At 57.4% G+C, this 21,515-nt stretch overlaps 1 protein-coding gene across 1 annotated transcript; it reads left to right on the top strand.

Annotated features, from left to right (window-relative positions):
• Nucleotides 1-7,622: 7,622 nt before the first annotated feature.
• ALX3 (ALX homeobox 3) lies at nt 7,623-18,010 on the top strand. Its single transcript, XM_045478586.1, has 4 exons — nt 7,623-7,952; nt 13,160-13,476; nt 16,406-16,534; nt 16,927-18,010. Exons 1-4 carry the CDS (start codon nt 7,676-7,678, stop codon nt 17,233-17,235), a joined length of 1,032 nt encoding a protein of 343 aa, XP_045334542.1. The 5' UTR covers nt 7,623-7,675; the 3' UTR covers nt 17,236-18,010.
• The last annotated feature ends 3,505 nt before the right edge of the window (nt 18,011-21,515 follow it).

The following is a 21,515-nucleotide window of genomic DNA, read 5'->3' as shown; positions in this document are numbered from 1 at the left end:
GCCCGCCTGGAGGTCCATCCTGGTTCCATGTTTAGGAAGTATATGACACCCTGGACGACTTACTTCTCGGAGTTCTGTGTTATCATCTGTGAAGCAGAAATAATAACATCTACCTCCTGGGTGGGTTGTATGCCGTTTTAAAAAGTGGCGTGCCGGGGCGCCTGGGTGGCGCAGTCGGTTAAGCGTCCGACTTCAGCCAGGTCACGATCTCGCGGTCCGTGAGTTCGAGCCCCGCGTCGGGCTCTGGGCTGATGGCTCAGAGCCTGGAGCCTGTTTTGGATTCTGTGTCTCCCTCTCTCTCTGCCCCTCCCCCGTTCATGCTCTGTCTCTCTCTGTCCCAAAAATAAATAAACGCTGCAAAAAAAAAAAAAAAAAAAATTAAAAAAAAAAAAAAAAAGTGGCGTGCCTAGTTCAGGCTGAACTCAGAGTGGGCTCTCAACACAGCCCCGCTCCCGATCCCTGTCACTCAGTTCAAGGCCTAAGGCCAGGGTTCCCTTTGCTAAGCTGACAGCAATGCATATAGCGGACTGTAGTATCCTGCTCAGGGAAAAGGTGAGTCGGCTTCCTTCCTCCACCCACATGGGTGAAGAGCCCCCGTGGAGCCCCGAGATCAGCTCGCTGTACTAAGGGAGCCCCTAGGAGTTTGTGTGCTGCGACCGCTGAACACTCAGGGTACGGAAAAAAACAGGGCACACCTGTCCCCATTTCCGTACCTCCCCGGTCTTCCTCAAGACAGGCAGTGAGTGTGGCTCTCACCGGCCACCGGGCTTTGCCACTCACCTGCCAGCCTCCTCATCCTGCCCCTTCAGGGACTCTTCTGAACTCATCAGTACAGCCAGTCTTTCTGAGCCAACACTTGGCATTAGAGCCTCTGGAGTCAGGCGCCTTGAGTGTGAATAGCTGCAGTACTTTGCAGCAGTGGGATATGGGCAGATTTCTGAGCCCAGTCTGGGTAGCCGGTCTCCACAACGGCCCCATGCTTGTGAGATCCCCTCCCACACTAAATCGGAACCGAGAAGAACTGTGTGGCCGGCACAATATGGCCACAGTAATGGTGTGTAAGTTCAGAGGCCGGGTCATAAACGGCACTGCACCTTCCACCGTGGTCTCTTGGATCATTCGCTGCGGGGGAAGCCAGCCGCCCTGCCGTGAGGACACCCAAGCAGCCAGATGGAAAGGTCCACACGGGGAGGAACTGAGGCCTCCCATCAACAGCCAGCATCAACTATGTGAGCGAGCCGCCTTGGAAATCAACGCTCCAGCCCGCATCAAGCCTTCAGAGAACTGCAGCCCCCCAAGGCACACCACTCAGCCAAGCTGCTCCTGAATCCCTGGCCCACAGTCACTGACCATTGTTGCTTTAAGCCTACCAAGTGTTGGGATGATGGGTTACTCAGTACTGGATGACTGACTATGGGGATATTAACGCCAACTTTGTAACAAGGTAAAGACAAAATGAGATGTTGTTTGCTTGGTACATTGTAGGTGTTCTGTAACTGGGGGATATTATTATTATTATTATTATTATTATTATTATTATTATTACTATTACCTGGCCCACTACCTCTCCTGCCCTGGTGACCCCAGAGGAGGCCAGGCAGAGGCCCTTTTACCCTTGTCCACTTACTTTTCTCCCAGTCTCTCGTAAACTTCACTCTCTGCCCTCCTCCAGTGCAGGAGCAGGCAGCGGACTGGGGTGGATGTATATCTGTGGCAAGGTGGTGAGCGCCTTCTGGAACTCTGGGGTGCACCCCGCTCACAGGGCTGAGGGTGTTCGGTGGTGTGTGTTTGCATTTCCTTTGAAGGGCCCCAAATGTGATAATTACATACTTGTTAGCCCTATAAAACAACAAATCTGGAATCTACACTCTGGAACCAATGGATTTCCTGCTGGAATGAGTTCAAGAGGTGCCCCAGCCAGCATTCCCGGTAAGAGCCAAAACTCTGCTACGAAAGGCCTCCCAGATTGCCACACTTGGCCTGCATCACGCAGCCCCGCTGCCCCCTCCTCCAACCCTCCACCTCAGGGCGCCCAGCAAACAGATGCACTTGGTTCTTCTTCTTCTCCACTTTTTCTCTTCATGTTGTTTACTACCTGCCTGCTAGGTGTGGGTCCTTATGCCCCCTGAAAGTCAGGGGACCGCTGGGCCACGGGGCTTGCTCCTCCCCATCTCCCACTTGCAAATCCGGTGCTTGAAGCTGGGCTTGGCATGAATGGATGCCCGTGGAACCGTCCTGCCCTCCCCCTGGAGTCTCTCGATTCAGGTGGACGCCTCTGCCTTTGTCTCTCCTCCTCCCACTTCAGCAGGGACTCTTCCTGCCCTGGCCCCAGCAATTCAACAAATCCAAGTTCCCCAAACTTGGCTTCCTCTTTCCCCTCCTCTGAGCCGTTTTCTCTGGATGCCTTCTCTCCCTGCCCCCTCCATACCTCTTCCCCTCCTAAGCCCCACTCAGTTTTCTACCTGGAAGTGCTCCCTGACCAGCTGCCCCCAGCCCAAGGCCGGGACAGGTGCCTGTCTCACGGCCACCATGGCCCCTGTGATCTACACGCCCATCGCTCCGTGTCTCTCCTGCCAGCCCGGAAAAGCCGTGGGAGTAAGGGTTCTATTCCCTGACTCAGTCCTCACTGTGCAGCCTCAATGTCTGGCACATGGCAGGCATTCAATAAATGCTGGATGAGGGGTGCCCGGGTGGCTCAGTGGGTTAAGCGTCCGACTTTGGCTCAGGTCATGATCTCGTGGTTCATGAGTTCGAGCCCCATGTCGGGCTCTGTGCTTACAGCTCAGGGCCTGGACCCTGCTTCGGATTCTGTGTCTCCCTCCCTCTCTCTGCCCCTGCCCCTCTTCTCAAAAATAAATAAACATTAAAACAATTTTTAAATGCTGGATGAATACATGAATGCACGATATTAATTGATCAAAGTATTCGAACTGCCAAGAAGTCCAAACCTGCCTCCTTCTGTTTTACACCAAGAATGAGTTCATAGAAAACTCTCCCACAAAATCACTTCTCCTGGTCTGAGCTGGCCCTTGCCACAGAACTCATTTACCTTCACACAAAGGCAGTTAGGCAGACATCGGGCCACACCAGGCACTCAGGACACATCCCAGACCTAGCTCCGCCTCTCCGTTCACTGCCCCCATCCCGACCTGACCCCAGGGAGGCGGGCAGAGAGCAAAAGCAGGGAAATATAGGTTCAGGGTGGAGTCGGGCTCAAGAAACATCTGTATAAACACTGTTTTGTTCGTTCCGGTGAAGCTGGCCTACAAAATCCTATCCCTCTCCTTTTCCAGGAGACCAACGGAGGTACCGGCAGGTTAAGTGACTCTCCCAGCAAAACAGATCAAATGAACGGAAGAGAAAAAATAGTTCCGTAACTCCCCAGAAACTTCACCCCACAGCACAGACTACAGCCTGGATGGTCAGAATCACAGCCCAGGATTCTGGGTATATCCACAGCCCAAAGCTTCCCACCCCCTTCCTTCTTTCTTTTAAAAAATCATGGGTGAGGAGGAAGCACCGGATCTGAGGGTTTATTTACCATTCCTTAGCCTGACCTTCCAGGAAGAATGTCACTAATGAGAAACAATCTACTTAGGCTCCCAAACCCAGAATTTTCATAGGGATCAATTTAGGATTTCAGAGTCTAAACAAGACAAGGGTAATACCAACTATCTTCCCTTGGAAGAAAAAAATACAAAGCAACGGAGTTTTTCCTGTCTGGAAGGAAGTTTCATATGCGGCAGATCTGGGTTTACATCTTTCCTGCTGATCTGGCCCCTTTTGGATAGCCACTGGGGACAAAAGGAAGAGCGTTCGCCTTCATGTGGTGCAGGCTGAGGGTGGTCCAAAACCAAAGAAAGCAGTAGTTGGGACCGGCTCCCTAATTCAAGAACTGACCTTACAGGTGAGGCTGGAAGCTAGGAACTCTGCTCTCGAGACCAGATCCCGTTCTAATTCACATCCAAATGATGCTTGTGTCAGCTGTGGGGGAGACACTTCCATTCCAGCAAAGTGTGTGCCTCATGAAGGCGGGAGTCACGTCTGTATGGCAGGGCCAACAAATGCCCGTCACATAGTGAGTCCTCCTATTGAATGAATGAATGAATGAATGAAGGAAGGAAGGAAGGAAACAATTAGCTAATGTAAAACAGCTGCATAGACATAGCCAGTAAGCATCATTTTTATTTTACTTTTTTAATGTTTATTTATTTATTTGGAGGGTGGGGGACAGAGAGAGAGAGAGAGAGAATCCCAGGCAGGCCCCTTGCTGTCAGCGCAGAGCCCAACGCGGGGTTCAAACTCACGAACGGTGAGATCATGATCTGAGTCAAAATCAAGAGTCGGGTGCTTAACCGACTAGCCACCCAGGCGCCCCAAATGACTCATTTTGATTTCAAAAGCAGTTTTTCTCAGCAGGTGGAAAGTTTTAGTTTTGGGGTGGTGGTTTTTGTTGTTTTGAGTTTTTTCATGATAGGACCTAGAATGATCTGGATCATCCCATCAGCTCATCTCACTTAGTCCGTGGATAATACAGCAGGGACAAACACTATTGTAACGGAACTGGTTATTATTAAGCAGCACAAAGGGGAAACTCGCAAATTCTCTTAAACCTCTGCCCCACATCTGGCTGTGTCAGTGGGTCGTAAAAACCTCTCAGGTGTTAGCCGCTGTGTTTCATTTGGTATCAGCTTAGCAGAAAACACCCTCCACCTACTATCCCAGCCACCACAGCTGGGTGAGGCATGTCTCAATAAACTGCCACTAGGTGATCAGGAAGGCAGTAGTGTGGCTCCACCTTGGGCTAACTCTGTCCCTGATCCACTCTGGCCTCAACTTCCTTTTCAGGAAAAAGTCCCAACCTTCCTCCGGGAAAAGGAGGGTGTGCACTGAATCATTTCAGATTTGGCATGTTGGCTGAAGAAGGACTGATGGTCAGAGTCAGGTGGGAGACCGTGGATCTGGGCATAAGTTCTGGTTCTGCCACTAAGTGGCTGTGTCCACTCTGGGCAAATGGCTCCTTCTGTGGCCTCAGGCTCTTCTCTGTAAAATGGGGATAATAGTTGTGCCTACTTCACGGAGTTGTTGTGAGAATTAAACAAACCAGTGTCTACAGGATACGTCAGACAGTGCCTGGCATGCTGCAAGATATATTAGCTGTTGTTTTTATCTGTAAAATGAGGGCCCCTGTGGTACTCCAGGATCTCTCAGCCCTCCTAACAGAAAAACTAACCATCTCTAAGAGTGCCATTTTTTTGTGTTTTCTATGCACCTCTGCCCCATCAAACTCTTTCCAGACCTCATACAGATAAGCGTTTGCACTAGTGGTTTAAAAGGGGAACAGAAAAGCTGTACCCTGTCTTGCATGACCCTAGGAAAAAAGCCTCTCAGTAGGGCAACTCTATCTACGCACCCAATCTGAATGTCCACTGGGGCTTTCTGGTGCCTCAGTTCAACTGGCAGCATGGAAATTGGTTCTGTTCAGAGAGTGGAGAATGGCAGGAGGGGCTTCTGTGCTTGGGCTGAGGTGTGAGTCCCTAGGTCTCTGTGATCGGCCCCAGCCTGTAGCCCATGCAGCCTGGGGCCAGGAGTCTTCAGCCAATTCAGTGATGGAACTCAGAACCCTGGGCTGCTGTTTCTGGGTATTGTAATGGTAATAATGATCTCGTTAATTAACACAGTTCATCACGTCCATCAAAACAGAAGTGCTTCTCAAAAATCCTTCGTCCATCCTGCAAGCATGGCCCATTTTTATGACAAGACACCTGAGGCTGAGAAAGGTTACCACCTGAGGCAAAACACTTGGCATTTAAGCCAAGCTGCCTTGTTTAAATTGCTGGTGATATTTTTCTTGCGTCCTACTCGCATCGCTCACAATAAGCTGCTTGATGATTTGTTGAACAGAAGCAGTGTCCTGAGTTGATGCTGACATCCTCCTAAAAAGCCGACAGTATCCACAGCCCTAGCCCCATAACTATTGAAAACCTTATTAACGAGCAAAAGTGGTCAATGCAAATGGATTGCCCAGAGCTGCGATCCACTGGATCCTAGAGAATGGATCTTCCTGGTGAGGTCAGAGAGGAAGCTTAATTCTGAGCTGAGCCTCCCTCTTGGCTGGAAATACCAGCCCCAGGTGCTCCCATCCCACCGCCCCAGCCTGCAGTCTGTGATTAGGGGCCCTAATGGCCATAATGCCTCCAATGTGGTGTTTAAACCAATAAGGCTTCAGAGAAGTTACGGTATGTTTAATAATGGCTTAATGACTACTTGTGAGATGCAAGGCTTCTGGTTCCTGTTTGGCCTTGATTTACAGCCCAACTCTGGCTGAGGACAGCCAAGAAACCCCCTTTAAGCCCCCAGCGGAAGAGGGAGGTGTTCACACCAGACCTCTTGGATTCCTTTAAAAATTGAGAATTCAAATGAAATACAAATGATATTTGACTCCCCACCCCTCTCACTAGTCCCTGGAGGTACTGAAAAGAAAACGCAGTGTAACCCAGACTTAGGAACCCCTCAATCCACACAAGTGAGCAGGGTTCCAGGGTCCTCAGGACTTTCTTCCCAGGTCTTAGGGTGGGGGTTGTTTCTCTTCTCAGAAATTCTAAGCTGCTTCGCTAGTCCTATGCTTCCTTTTGGCTGGGAGGCTCAACTTCTAGGACATGCCACCCTACCCTCACCTCCCTGCAAAATGGCAGGCCGGGGGCAGCAGGGCTCTGAGGTCTGGGCTACCTACCATCAGCCTTTCCCCAGTGGATCCCCAGGCACTTCCAGATCATTTGAGAGGTATCCACTCCATGCCTCCTGTTCAAACCCCAAACCCTCTAGGTACACTCCTCCACCTGCTCCAAAGTCAACCTCTGCTGAACCCTGTCCCTTCTGGCCCTGTCTCCGCTTCTCAGACCCACCAGGAATACACAGAAAAGCTCTAAGGATTGACTCGATCCAGCCTCCAGAGTCAGATGAGGACACTAGTGACAGTTCAAGGTCCCAGAGCTAATTAATGATAGTGCCCAGGCCCAAGCTTCCCAGCCCCCTTTCCCGGAGTAGTGCTGTTTCCACACATCTCTCTCAAGGGCTCCCGTCCCCGTGAGGAACAAGGGATCCCCAAGAGAGGTGTTTTTGCTGGAGGCAACGTTTTTGCAGCTCCTAGCAAAGACTTGGGTTAAAAGTCCCAGCCCAGCCCCTCCCTCACCCCGCCCTGATCCCAGGTTTCTGTCAGGAGCCCAGGCCTAAAAGTGTTCGCTGGGAGCGGAGGCTCTCCCCCCAGGTGCCTCAAGCCCCTAGGGGCAAGAGCCTCCAGGCAGGGTATCAGGACCGGGGTTGCTGCTCTGAGCGAGGGACTCACCAAGATGTGCAGACAAAGCGGACCCTGCCGTCGAGAGAAGGTGGCTTCCTCCCTGTGCTCGAACTGCCTCCGAATACGGGGGCTGGGGTGAAGCAGGGGGCTCCCGGGCTCCGAGGGGTTAACCCGCGCGGGGCTGCACGTGACGTGGATGGTTCCAGCATTAAGTCAGAGGCGCGGCCCCCTCCCCTGTCCCCCGCCCCCCCGCGGCGCGCGCCGCTCCCGGGGGCTCCGCGCCCCCGAGCCCAGGTCCCTCCCCCTTGGCGGCCGCTCACAGGCCGCACGGGCAGCGCGAGGCCCGGAGCCCCGGCGGCCTGTGCGCCGGGAGCCGGCATGGACCCCGAGCGCTGCGCGCCTTTCGGCGTGGGGCCCGGGCCCGGCCCTTACGCGGCCTCGGGGGACGAGCCACCGGGCCCCCACGGGACCCCCGCCGGCGCGCCTCACCTGCACCCCGCGCCGCCCCGCGGCCCGCGCCTGACCCGTTTTCCGGCCTGCGGACCCCTGGAGCCCTACCTCCCAGAGCCGGCCAAGCCTCCCGCCAAGTACCTGCAGGACCTCGGGCCCGGCCCGGCGCTCAACGGCAGCCACTTCTACGAGGGCCCCGCGGAAGGTAACGCGCGGCGCGGGCGTAGCGCTCAGCCCCGACTCGCTCACCCACCCTTCCCCGGCCCTCCCGGGCCTCCCTGCTTCCCTCGCCCGCTCGCCCAGCTCTCCACTGTTTTGACCCTCTAGCCCGTCGTCGCCACGGGTCCCTCACAAGGCCCACCGGCGCTGGTCCAGGCCGGGCAAAGCCAGCGCGGTGCGGGAGGCAGAGCCGCTCAAGCCTCCGGTGGCGGGAAAGGGGAGGGGGAGGTCGCTCGAGGGTGGAGCTGCGACGGCCCCCGGCCCAGTCGGGCCCGAAGGCGACCGGAGGCGGGAAAGAGAAATCCTGCTTGGCCGGAGTTGGCCTGGAACTGCCACTGACCCAGAAGCCGGGACCGGGCCCAGGGCCTGGGCCCCGCACTGAGCCCGTGGTCCCGATGCGGGGAGAGAAGCTCGGTTTTTGGGTCTGGCGTCCGTTCAGGGTCCTGAGCTTGGGCCCTGACCTGGAGTGGCCAAGCAGGACACCAGGGGGCTGCGGCCTGGCCTCCACTGGCTTCTCCTCCCAGGCCCAGCCTCCGAAGGGAAGGCGCTGCCTGCGCGTTAGGCTTTGGGCGGCGCGGCCGCGGCTGTTCCCGGAGTGCCGGGGCCATTCTCGATACCGAATTAACTGTGTTCTTACTTCTCAGACCAACCTGGCCTCCCCGTCGTTAGGCACGGGGAGCGCCGCCCTTCTCGCAGTCTTGGCTTCCTCGCACTAGATCGCCACCGCTGGGGCCGTCGAGAGTAGCCCGTCGGGCCTGTCCCCTGGGCTCCTCGGGCCCCGGGCCGGTGCCCCATGCGCTGAGGCCAGATGGACGCAGAACGCGCCTGACCGCCGGGGCCTGCAACGCGGGCCCGCAGCCTCGCCGCCACCCGCGGCACCGACCTACCTGTAGGAGTCTGGGCGCCCGCCCATCTGCGCTGCGGCATCCTGCACCTTAGGCCCAGAGTTGAATCCTCTGAAGTCGGCCCCAATCCGCCTCCACCCCGCTGGCGCCTCGCGGGCCTCCACAGAGCGGTCAGGCAGCTCAGGCCTTCGCTCAGCCGGGGCAATGGGAATGTGTAGGGGAGGGCGGGGAGGTGTGTGGGGGTCAGCGGAGGAAATGAGCGAGTCCGCGGAGCTCCGTGTCTGTGCCCTTTGAAAGAGGCTCTCCTGATAAAAACCACAGTTGGGACTTAATGAGAAGCAGTTGGCCTGGCTCCTCTGATCCCAGCCAGACGGCGGCGGCCGCGCAGCTCCATGAGCACCGCCGGGGACAGGTACCCGGCCTGGCTGGGCGCGCGCGCGTCGGGCGAGACCCACCCCGCGGGCCCGCGTCCCTGCTGGGCGCACCGGGTCCCTCACGCACCGCGGGGAAGCCAGGACGGGCAAAGTGCGGAGAGCGCAGGAGCTGAATGAGCGACGGGGCGTGGAGGGACCGGCCCAGCGACGACGAGGGTGTCAACAACGAAATGCGTGGAAGTAAACCCGAAGAGTGTTAACAACAACCAAAAAGAGGGAACACTGAACAAAACAACGGAGGAGAGAGGCGAGAAGGAGAGGTCAACGAATGTCGGCAAGCAAGACAGAACGTTAGGAAATACACGGAGAGCGAACAGAAAAAGAAGAAAAAGCAAGCGGAGGATCCTAAGATCGAACGAAGCGGGTACATGGAGGAGGGAAAGGACAAAAAAGAGTAGAAGCAGGAAAAAAATGAAAGGAAAATAAAGGACATCCTAAAAGAGCAGCAAACAGCAAAATGAGATCAAGTGGGAGAAGAAAATTGACGATTCGAGTTGAGCGGACGACAGGCCAAACGAAAAACAGGCGCAGCGGGTGCGAGCCGAGCCTGGGACCTCGGCCGCCGCTCGCCTCCCGGGTGCCCAGGGCCAAAACTCGGCGGGCGCGGGCGGCTCGCGTCCCTGCGGGGGAGCGGGGCTGCTGGGGAGGGACAGCCGCGGGGGACTAGGGCCGCACGGTCTACGAGGTAGGAAGTGGTGGCAATGGGGGAACACACCTTATTTCCCGGCCTCTAAGTTGACGGGCTGCGAGCGTTTCCAGCTCAGTCCAGTGAGCGCGCAGCTGCGCCCCATCTGCGGCGCGATCTTTGCCGAGGCCGGGCAGTCGCGCGCTCCAGAGTCTGGCGCTTCTCTCCCGCTCTTTGCGGCACCCTTGGCGGAGAGCGCCCAGCCCTGCCCTAGACCCCGGCCGCGTACTGGCGGTGCCAGCCACCCTTGGAGTCCGGTGCGCGCGGCTGCTCACAGGGCCAAAGCAGTGCCCGGCCGTTCCTTCCTGCTCCGCCGGGGCCGCCCGGGCCGCCCCTGGCTCGGCTCTCTGACCTGGGAACCACCGCCTCGGAGGCCCCGAGCCGGGTAACTGGAGGGCCGCGCTCATCGGCCCGACTGCAGACCTCGAGGATTCCCAATCACTGGCCCTCGGCTGAGGCCCCTACGCCAAAGCTGGAAATTCTAGGGAGAGCGCCAAGGCCCCGCTAGAGTCCGGCGCACGGCGTTCTTGTCCATAACGGTTTCGGGTTATCAGCCGGAGCTTCGAGAGCCCAGGCCTTGGCGAGCTCTGCGGATCGCGTGGGAAACGGCGCGGGCGCCGGCTCGGAGGAAGGCTCCCACGGAAGCTGAAAGCCGGATGGTTGGCCGTGCGGCCTCAGGGGACGCTCTCTGAGAGGGCAGTGGGGCTCTCCCGGTTGGCGTCCCAAGCGGTACTGCTCCCGAGCTGCTGCCCTGGCTTTGAGACAGCCTCTAGCAGGGGCTCTGGCGGCCCCCGGGGTGGGGGAGAGCAGCGGGCGTGAGAGCAGAGTCAGGGACGCAGCACCGTCGCTGCCTCAGAGGTTTCCGTACGGGCTCCCGTCTTTCAGGCCCGACAGACTTCTGCTGTGGTGCTGTGGTCTTGCAGGCTGTGGACACCCTGGTGCTGAGCCCCAGGATGGATACCAGTCTCCACCATGAGCACTCCCCCTCAACCACATGGTGTCCCCACCAGGTGCAAGTGAATCCTATACACAGCCTGCACACACCTTGAAAGTGCTGGGCGCTGTGGGGTGCATGCACCCTTCTCTTTACAAGCTCAGATGCAAACTGCTGGCTTCCCTAACTACTCTGCCTTTCCTTCCTTTCCTCCACCGCTGCCCTTCATTGATCCCACCTGCACCAGAGCACTGGGCTTTGCTCTTCTATGAGGTGTGCCCCTGTTCCCCCAAAGAGGTAGGAATGCCTGCTTTTCCCTGGAGCCCTCCAGGCAGATGGAGGTTTCAGGGCAATGGCAACGGGGACGGGAGAAGTGCTCCCATCCCTTGGGAGGGCTGTAGAATGGGCAGGCATGGGAGGCCAGCAGAGGCCAGCAGGCTTGGCCCCCTCTTCTGGTGGCTATTCTGAAAAGTCCTGCTGCCCGTTGTCTCTCTTGCTCTGGCAGCTCAGAGCCCAGAGCTAGTCCCTTCCTCTGGGCAGATCCTGTTAGGACAGCCACCGAAGGCTCAAGAGCCGGATCAGCAGGCCTCAGAGCTTTGGGGAGCCCTCTACAGTGACATCGGTGCTCCCCTGACCCCCATCCCTGAGCCACTCTCAGCCTTTTTTGCCTGGAGTCCAGCAGTGCCTCCCTCAGAACCCAGGACTCCCAAGACTCTGCTTCTCAAAGCTGTTGTATGTGGGGTGCCCTCGAAAATTTTAGTCTCCCAGTCTCCCTGACCATTCAGTTATTTGGTTCCGTTCCCACGAGTCCTTATTCCTCAGCTGCTACCAGTGCACCTCCCTCTAGAACCAAAACATGTTGGCTAAGAATGGAAGTCAGTGGCTGGTGCCCTTTCTTCCCTATGCTCCACTTGAGTTGTGACCTGGCGCCTAGGCTGTTGCCGTGCACAGCCCCCGGGGGGCAGGCTCTCACAACATGGAGTTTACTGCCCAGCCTGGCTGGTCCAGGCAGGTCACCCACCACCTTCCAGCTGAGGGGGACCTTGCCCAACTTGTCCTCCGTAATGCAGCCAGGGAGCCAGAACCTGAAAATCCCATCTCTCTGGTCCCCTCCTGCCCTGGTGACAGCTGTGATCCCGACACCAAGTCCCAAGGAAGAAACTGCCTCTTGGTGCCAGCTTGCTGGGCCTGCTGGGGCCCAGGCCCCTGCCGGGGATGGGCCAGGGCCAGGGCAGGGCTGCGTGAGTCAGTGGGGCGTCTTTGTGGCGGGAGCTCCTGGGAGGACTGTCGAGGAGAGATTTCATGGCGGCGCTGCTGGGGGGCCTCTCCAGAGGAGAGGGCGGAGCATCAGCAGTGACCTATTTTTCATCATGCCCCAGGGTTGTGACAGAGCTCCAAGCTTCCTGAGGGCTAGCATGTCAGAGTGGGGCTGCTGGCAGCTGGGCCCAGCTGCAGCCAAGACCCCCCACCCCGCTGCTTGCTAATCAAGGGCAATGGGGGAGCCATCAGAAACTGCGCTGAGAAGGGAGGGGGCAGACAATAACCAGAATGATGGGGTTGGGGGCTGGATGCTGTTTTGACACTGGTCCGCTGTCTCTCCTTCTCTGAGCATAGCCTGTCTCCTGCCTCTCTAACGCTGCAGCTCGAGTCCTTGCCCAAACATCACAGTTTTCAGAGGCATGAGACACTCTTTTTGGAAGCATCTTTATCCCATCTTGCCCTTCATACCCCAGGGCCGGGGTTGTCCTGAGACTCGGGGTCCAGAGAATGAGGCACAGCCAGACCAGCCAACAGTGATCTGAGTGCCCCTGTCCATTGCCTGCCTGGACCTGGGACCCGATGCATGGGCGTGAGGACCTGGGAACCAAGGCCCACAGTCAGGGACAAGGAGGCACTTCCTGGCAGGGGCAGGAGATGTCGAACACCCCATCCTCGCCCCCTCCTCCCGCCCCTGCGCCTCTGTGCTGGGCCCTGCCACGGCGCCAATCCTGGCACCTCCACACCCTGTGGGATGCACCACCACAAAGCACTTCCCTGAAATGAACCCTCCTCCGGCCCCAGCAGATCCGCCCAGACCACAGAGCACATGGTTCCCTAGGGCCCCCTCCCCAGCTGGAGGCTCAGCAAGCAGGCCTCCGAATGCCAGGCTCCCATGGAGGGTGGCTGCTGGGACAAGGGAAGAGAAAGGAAGGGGGAGGCGGGGACTGAAGCGTCAACGTTCTTCCCCCTCCCCCAGTCCACCCACAAAACCTCCTGGTTCGGTTTCCATCCTCCTTTTTGTGTTTTCCATTGCAGCTGAGGAGAAGGCCTCCAAAGCTGCCAGCTTCCCCCAGCTGCCCTTGGACTGCCGAGGGGGCCCCAGGGACGGGCCCTCTAACTTGCAAGGCTCCCCAGGCCCTTGTCTGGCCAGCTTGCGTGTCCCTCTGTCCCCGGGACTCCCTGACTCCATGGAGTTGGCCAAGAACAAGAGCAAGAAACGCCGTAACCGCACGACCTTCAGCACATTCCAGCTGGAGGAGCTGGAGAAAGTCTTCCAGAAAACCCACTACCCTGATGTGTATGCCCGGGAGCAGCTGGCTCTGCGCACGGACCTAACCGAGGCCCGGGTACAGGTGAGGGCGCTCCGGACATGGGCCTCTCTGGCCGCCTCTACCACCCCGACCACGGGCCCGGCCACGGGAGAGGTGGGCACTAGTGCCACCCAGAGCTGCCTTTCCCAGGTGCCTGCCCCCAGCCTGCCTGCCCGCCCTGGGCTGCCCCTCCATGCCCAGCTCTGCTGCAGCCACAGGCTTGCAGTCCAAGTTGAGGCCTAGGCCTCATGGGAGTGGTAGCCTCTTGGAGCCCAAAGACCTGTCTGGGAGTCCTAGCTCTGCCATTTTCTAGCTGACCAGGTGACTGGGGGCATGCCATTGGATCGCTCAGCCCCACTCTCCCTACTTAGGGAGTCTTTGAGGACCACAGATGTGACAGCATTTTGGAAGCCACGAAATGCTGAACACACATCAGGGCTGCTCCTGAGGTAGCTGCTCAGAGTCGGAGGGTCCCCACTGGGCAGGGGGCGTCTCAGGCTCCATGATGCTCAAAGCCATCTTGAGCCGGCGACCGTCAGTCCTGCCAGCTCCCAGACCCTGGCCGGGACAGCCTGGCCAGGGACTCTTCCCCACCCCACAGACTCCCCAGCAGAGATCAGGTCCCATGGCTTCCCGGATGGGGCTGTGGCCAGCTTCAAGTGGGGGGGAGGGGGGCAGGGTGAGGAGATGGAGGGATGCTGGGAAGGGAACAGGGGAAAGGGAGAAGGGAAGCCCATGTCCAAGACATGTCAGAAGTGGGAAAGAACATGAAGGTGGACAGCAGGGGGTGGGAGTGGGAAAGGAGGCTTCAGTCGAAGCCTGGCCCAAGAGGAAGATGGTGGTTGTTGCCTTGTTTTGAACTGGCATGATGCATGACAGGCTCCCCGAAACGAAGCAGGAGGCACTGGGAGAGGAGTGGGACTCGGGCTTCTCGGGAGAGGTGAGGAGGTCACCTCTAGGCGGAGGACATTCTCTCTCCCACCACAGGGGAGACTCAATAGGGACAAAGCTCACGCCTAGCACACCCTGTATGGTGCCTCTCAGGACACTCTGTCTGAAGGTACTGGGGCAGGGGCCTGCTCTGGAAGAATGTGGGGGCCCGCAGGCCAGTCCACAGAGAGGCCAGCTGCCACCTGGCTGAGAAGGCCCTACAGCTGGATTCTGTGTAGGACCAGAGGGGCTTGGGCTGTTTCCCCTTCTCTGCTGGGTCCTCCTGCTTCCACTTTCCTCCCGAAACAGACTTTTAGGACAGTCCTCCCAGGGTTCCCCAGGCCCTGAGGCCGTCAGGATGAGAGACCAAACATTCACAAGAGCCCATGAGATTCCATGAGCCGGGGATGTCCAGGGCATTGAGTCTCGGGCGCCTCAGCGAGCCTCTAGGGTAGGGTCTGTATAGCTGTTGTTGTGGAACTGCCGTGGAGAAGTGGAGCGCACCCTTCTGCTCCTCTTCCAGGACTCTTCAGCCCTGAAGGGGTCGCATGGGTGGCCGCAGGCTCCCAGACCTAGTCCCAAAGAGTCCCGAGGGCTGAGGCCCTAGAGTAGGGCTCTTTTCTCTGACGGGAACGTGGCATCTACCCGTAGGCCCTGCCCCATGGACAGCAACAAACGACCACCCAGGACAATGCAGAAGGCACGGCTAGAGTGCAAGTGGACGTCTACAGTGGGGACTCTAGAGATAACGGCATGATGGGGAAGAGTTCCCAGTAAAGCAATCAGCTCACCAGCTCGACTCCTTCAGCTGCCTGCAGGGGAGGGAGAGTAGAGAAAGAGAGGCCGGGCAGCTGGGCGGCTGGGATGGTGTGTCCCTGACCTTGCCTCAGGTCTCCTCTGGGATCTCTGTATCTGGGGGTTAGGGGGCTGGGGGTATGCCGAGCTTTTGAACTGTCGTGGCTTCGCCCGCCTGCACGAATAGGAGTGTGAAGGGATCATGGGGGGAGTGTGAGGGGCTGGGGTGGGGTTGCATTCACACGTACACACACACACACACACACACACACACACACATACACACACAGCTTCTCTTGTTGTGGTTCCCAGCTAGATCCCTGAAAAGCAAGAGGATGGCTTGGTTTCGTTTTGATATTGCCGACATCTAGCCCGGGGCCCGATACACAAATGTTTAGTGATAGAAATACAAAATGTACGCACTGGTACACGTAAACGTAACGGTCACACGGCATATGCCCAACGGCAGCTTCGTCACAGATATGTACACAGATGTGCACAGCACACAGGCTCCCCTGACCTGCCAAGAGCTCGCAAATAAGCAGGAGACGCAGATTACAAAATGGATAATGGCAATAGGGTGTGGTAAGTACAAGAGAGATGCCAGAGCACCACACCACACAGGTCCAGGGGAGATGTACGCGGGTGTTTGTGGCAGAAGAGTGGCGGGGGGAGGGGATGGGCAGCCCCGGCAGGGGAAGCCCGAGTGAAGACAGGGAGTAGCAAGGTAGCAGACTGTCTCAAAGGCAAGCTGGGGTGGGAGGCAACTAGGAAGAACCAAGTGTTACTGCCCAGCCAGAGATGTGGCTGTGGAGAGGGGCCGGGCTCTGGGCTGAGGATGAGAGGTGGGCAGACGGAAAGAAGAGGCAGGGTGGGGCTAGAGCCTGGGCACCGGTACACCTCGGAAGTGCCCGGGCCTCTGAGGCCACACAGATCCCACAACACCCTGAGTGACACAACCCGGCTGGAGAACCAAGAGAGTGACTCAGCCTGGTGAGTGGGGGTGGGGGGTGGCCCAAGGGACCAGTAAGCCCCCTCTGAACTTGGGCCTGTTCTAGGCTCCATTCCAGGTTCTCCTGGCCCTGAGAACAACATGGATTTAGAAGTTCCCGCAGCTCAAGATCCCCCAGGCAGGAGCCAGCGCCCCACCCTGCAGGAGGACACACACCCTCAGCTCTCTCCCCAGCAGGCTCTGTTCCTTGGGGCTGCTTTGTCACTCTCTCCGCCTGGCCCCTCTGTCCCCCAGGTCTGGTTCCAGAACCGCAGAGCGAAGTGGCGGAAGCGAGAGCGATACGGGAAGATCCAGGAGGGACGGAACCCCTTCCCGTCTCCCTATGACATCTCTGTGTTGCCCCGAGCAGACAGCCACCCCCCGGTGAGACCCCTCTTCCCCTGAGGCAGGGCCTGGCCAAGTCCCGTGGGGGTAGCTCCGGGCCCCAGGGAGACCTGAAGCAGCATTAGGGTTTTGTGTGACCGTGGGTAAAGCACTTCTGCTCTGCAAAATGGGGCTCTTCTGTCTCGTGAGTGGGGCATGCAGAGCAGCTGGCACGAAGGAAGCACTGGAGAAAACCTCATCTGGAGGAGCCACGGCAGAGGTCTCCTGAGTATGCCATTTCGAGTGTTGGGGGTAGGAGGGAGCAGATTCTAGACCTGGGCCAAGTGGAGGTTTCCTGGTAGGTTTCTGGAGCCCCAGGAGCAAAGACAGAACCCTTAGGTGAGGGTGGCAGCCCCTGGGTTACTAACTCATGGGCCTCCTTCTCTTTTCAGCTGCAGAACTCCCTGTGGCCCAGTCCAGGGTCTGGGAGCCCCGCGGGACCCTGCCTCGTGTCTCCGGAGGGCATGCCCTCCCCGTGCATGTCTCCATACTCCCACACTCATGGGAATGTGGCCGGCTTCATGGGGGTGCCGGCCTCCCCCGGAGCCCATCCTGGCATCTACTCCATCCACGGCTTTTCCCCTGCCCTGGGGGCCCACAGCTTTGAGTCTTCCCCAGATGGCGACTATAAGTCTCCAAGCCTCATCTCGCTCAGGGTGAAATCCAAGGAGCCACCCAGCCTACTGAACTGGACCACGTGATCGGTTGCATGGACATACAGACTAAGCTGCCCATCCCCTTTTCTGTTCCCAGCTGCTCCCATCCCACCCCAGCCTGGATGTCAGAGAGGACACACCTCTGCCTCCAAACCCCAGATGGTTCTCGGAGGCCCAGGCAGAGCAGCTGGGATCCTCAGCCTCCCGCAGGGAATAAGCTAGAGTTTTTGTTTTTTTTTTTCTCTTAGAATAAGATGGAGCTGCCCAGGAGAAAGTGGGGTTCAAAGCAGGTAGGATTCTTCCTATTATACATTAGGTCCCTTCATCCAACTCTGGGCTGGAGGAAGACACTGCCCTGCTTCCTTCAGATGTTGTCCAAGTTTAACTGTCATCCCTCCAGCTGAAATGGCTGAATTGGCTCCTCATTCAGGGAACCCCGTAAAATAAAAGGAGGAGGATGCTGGTAGAACCAGAAGAAGCTCTTTGTGACTTAGGGGAAACCAGTCTTGCAGGACCATCTAGGGCCAGCCTTACTTCCCCCTCCCGCCACCAGGGGGCGAGCGCTCAGCGTCTGGAGCTCACGAGGGCCTAGAAGCCAGCAGTCCAGTTGGTGTAAACGGTGTAAACGGTGCCCGCAGCCTCTGCTCTAGCCATCCCTCATCCCTTGCTCTGGCCCTGTGCCCCTCCCCCAACATGCCATGGAGTCCTCTTCCCCTCCAAGGGGATGGAAATTTGGATTCTCTTCTATGGAATCAGGCCAGAGCAGGCTTCCTTGGTTTACTCATTGGATGTTGGTAAGAATAAAACAAATTTCCACAGATTTGAAGCCCTTGAGATCTCAACCCAGACTTTGGTTAAAAAAAAAAAAAAAAAAAAAAAAAAAAGGGCGTGCTGCCCAACATGATAATAAAGATGGCAAGTGTTTCCTAGACCAGGCGATTGTGCATCCTCAGGGTTTGGCACTCGGTTACGCTAGAGCTGGTCGGTGCCCAGGGTTCAGGCTCAGCCAGGCCCTCCTGAGGGGCCAGCAGGGATCCTGGGGGCTAGGGGAAGGTAGGCTGCAGCAGAGCCCCCAAGGCTGATACATGCCATGCCTGGCCCCGTCACCTACCCAGGACCTCTGTGGCTTCAGCTAGTGCGTGCGGGTGGTAGGAAGAGCCCCACTCTAGAGTCAAAAGGGAAAGGGGCAATCGGGGCCTGAGGGTCGGAAGGCCAGTGGGAAAGTGGAGATAAGCTTGTGGCTGAACTGGCAGCGGAAGGGAGGTGGAATGAAAGATGGGGGCCCACTGAGAGCTCTGAGCTCCCCTGGGCCAGAACCCCAGAGCAATGGGGGTGGGGCAGCCTCTTGCTCCCAGATGCCCCAGGAGCGAGTCTGAGCTGTGGGGCAGAGACGAAAGCCAGGACTCTTTCTTGTGGTTTCAGAGTATTAGCCATTCTATCCTTCACCCCCACTTTCTGCCTTATCTCCACAGCCGGGAAAGCAGGAAAAAAGCAGGCCTGGCCTCCCACCCTCCCAGTAAACACAACCACATTGCTCAGAGGAGCTCAGCCTCAGCCAGCAGCCCAGCCACCCCGCCCTGTGCCTCCTCTTCCAGGCACAGAGAAGCCCAAACACACAAAGACACCAGGGCTGTGCTTATTCCCAAAGAGGGAGCACGTCCCCCAGCAGGTCAGATTTTCCTGCCAAGACTGTCACTGTGACTAGGCTCAAGCATCGCCCAGAAGAAACGAGTCTTCCTTCCCCTCCCTTGAGGGCCTGGCTTCTGGTGATTTCTCTCTGTACTGACACTGGCTCTGAGGTCCAGGTGTGAGCCCTGAGAGCCCGAGCAGTAGGGAGAGGCAGCCCCGGCACCTCGGATGAACACAACCCCCTTCGTGCTGCTGGCCAATAGTGAACTGGGGCTCAAATCCAAATTTCTAACTCAGGGCTAAGAGCCCTGAACTAGAAGTTTCTTCACCCAAGGAGCGACCAGCAAGATTTCGAGTTCTGTTGTCAAAAAGTCAGAGATGCAGAAAGACTAGTTTGTGCTACAGATATTTATTGAAGGCCCACTCTGTGCCAGGCATCGTGCTGGGTGTCAGGGACAGAACGACGGTCAAGAAAAACACAATTCCCTCTCTCACACAGCTTGGGGGCGGTGGGGGGTGGGGGAGAGAGGAAATGATCTATGAAAGCAAAGGAAGCAGAAGTGGGAAAGAGACAGACTAGAGAAGACAGTAAAGCCAAGCCAGAGATCCATGCAGCAAGAGTGGGAGAGGCAGGCAGAGGCTGGGAGCGAACCGTGAGGGAGGGAGGCCCTGGTGGGGGAGGGCACAGGGAGGCCAGAGACCAGCTACTGGCTCTCATCCAGGGGCATCTGCCCACAGCTCATATTTTTCTGTCCAGTGACAGCTAAATGAAGAGAAAGCGAACTTTACAACCGCCCACTTCACACATAATGAATATGAATGGGCATCCCGGAGCCTGTTCCCTGGGATTATCTGTGAGCTGATGGTTTCTCCCACTGACTGGGCCATCCCAGCCAGCCTGTCCCCTGGCTGGGACACAGGCAGCCCTTCCACCTGCTTCCCATTAGCCGTCCTCCCGTCCTCCCCTCCTCCTCCACACCCTAGGCGTCTCACCCCTAAGACACAGTGCCCAGGTCTTCAGGCGCCCCTGCCCCCAGCCTCACTCCAAAGGTGACCTCAGCCCTCAGCCTAGGTCCCAGGTTTCCCCAAAGCCAGGTTGGGGCGATGCTCACCCCTTCTGGAAAAGAAAATGGTTAGTGGCCCCACCTGCAATCCCAAATTTAAGAGATGCTAGGCTCAGTGTCCCTTTGCTAGGGCTCCTCTGCCCCAGTGAGGCCCACCCAGAGAAGCCCTAAATCTTCATCCCGGCCAGGGCACAGACCCCAGGCCCAGAGTGGAGAGCCCTAGCTGCTAGCAGGCCCTTCAGTCCAGGTTTCTGGTCTCAGGCCGGCATGGGGAAATGCTTCTCATTAGAGGCATTCAATCTTCCTTCCCCACCTCCCCCAAGCATTTACACATCAACCTGAATTACAACCCTGAAGTGCAGACCTTCTGCAGCCCCAGACAGGAACAGAGCCCAGCATTGCCAGAACTGGGCATTTCCTGTCTCAGGCAGAGGGAGCACATACCTCCCTCCCGCCCCAGGCTCATCCCAGCCATTTCAGCAGGGGCAATGAGCATAAAGTACCTGCTCTCAGAGCCCAGATGCCCGAGCCCCCTCCCTTCCCCATCGACAATGGCAGGCATCCCACCCAGGCTCTTCTCCAGGAGGGCACCGGCTGGGACCAGTGGGACCCATGTGGCCCTGCAGACGGCCTCCTCGGTGCCGACCACATTACTGCTCTCACTTGCTGTTGTAGCCATCTGTCCATCAACTGAGAGCTTGTCAAGGAAAGTGAGAGTGTGGTACTCTGTTTAGCTGGATGCCCAGGGCACCCGGAATGGGGCCTGGTCCAGAAGAGGCCTTCAAAGGATGACGGCAGAGTTGCTAGGTGAGTGGCTGACTTTGAAAGCCGCCTCGATCTAGAGCAGTGAGCTCAGGATGAGGGATATAAGGAGGCCTAAGACATGGTTCTGGTCCTCGAAGGGGGTCTCCTTTCCAGGGGCCTCGGGAAATGGATGCAAATTCTCATCAGCTGGAGGGGGAAGGGCCATTAGCAGGACTAATAGCTGCCATTAGTTAGCAGTGCTCTTCCTCATCAGCCAGGTATGTAGGTCTCCGTTACCCATCGTCTTATTCGTGACCACCGTGCTATTTTTACACTGATTTTAATAGATAAGCCAACTGAGGCTTGGAGCTGGAGGAGCTCAAGGGCCTTTAGTGTGTAAATGGGAGAGCCTGCAGCCTGACGCTGACCGTGCCAAGTGCCAAATGAATGGCACAGCTACTGCATCCCCGAGCAGGCAGTTCAGTAGGGGACAGACGGGAAGCCGGCCTCCTGGGAGAGAAGCCTAGCGGGTCTGGTGGGGCAGCCACATGAGTCCTCTGGGGCCCAGGAGAGAAAGACATTTAATTAAGCTCAGGCTGAAAAGGAAAGTAGCAGCGACAGCCCCCAAATTACCTTGACGGGGGCACATGTGGGACATACCAGAGGCCGGGCCAAGGCCTCACTGACGTTTGCCCAGAATCTTCTTGCCAAGGACTGTATTTGAGCAAATACTAAGTACCGACTAAAGTGACTAAAAGAGCAAATGAATGCACTGGTGGTAGGTGCTTGGGAATAAAAATGATTCATTAGAGAAAGGGCACGGTGGAAGGGGTGGGGAACGGGGCATACACACTTTGCAAACGGAGCCCTGGGTTGGCATCCAGGCTC

Source organism: Leopardus geoffroyi, chromosome C1 (assembly GCF_018350155.1).
Source record: "Leopardus geoffroyi isolate Oge1 chromosome C1, O.geoffroyi_Oge1_pat1.0, whole genome shotgun sequence".
Taxonomy (NCBI): Eukaryota; Metazoa; Chordata; class Mammalia; order Carnivora; family Felidae; genus Leopardus; species Leopardus geoffroyi.
Note: the sequence above shows the minus strand (reverse complement) of the source record. Positions and strands in the feature narration are given on the sequence as shown.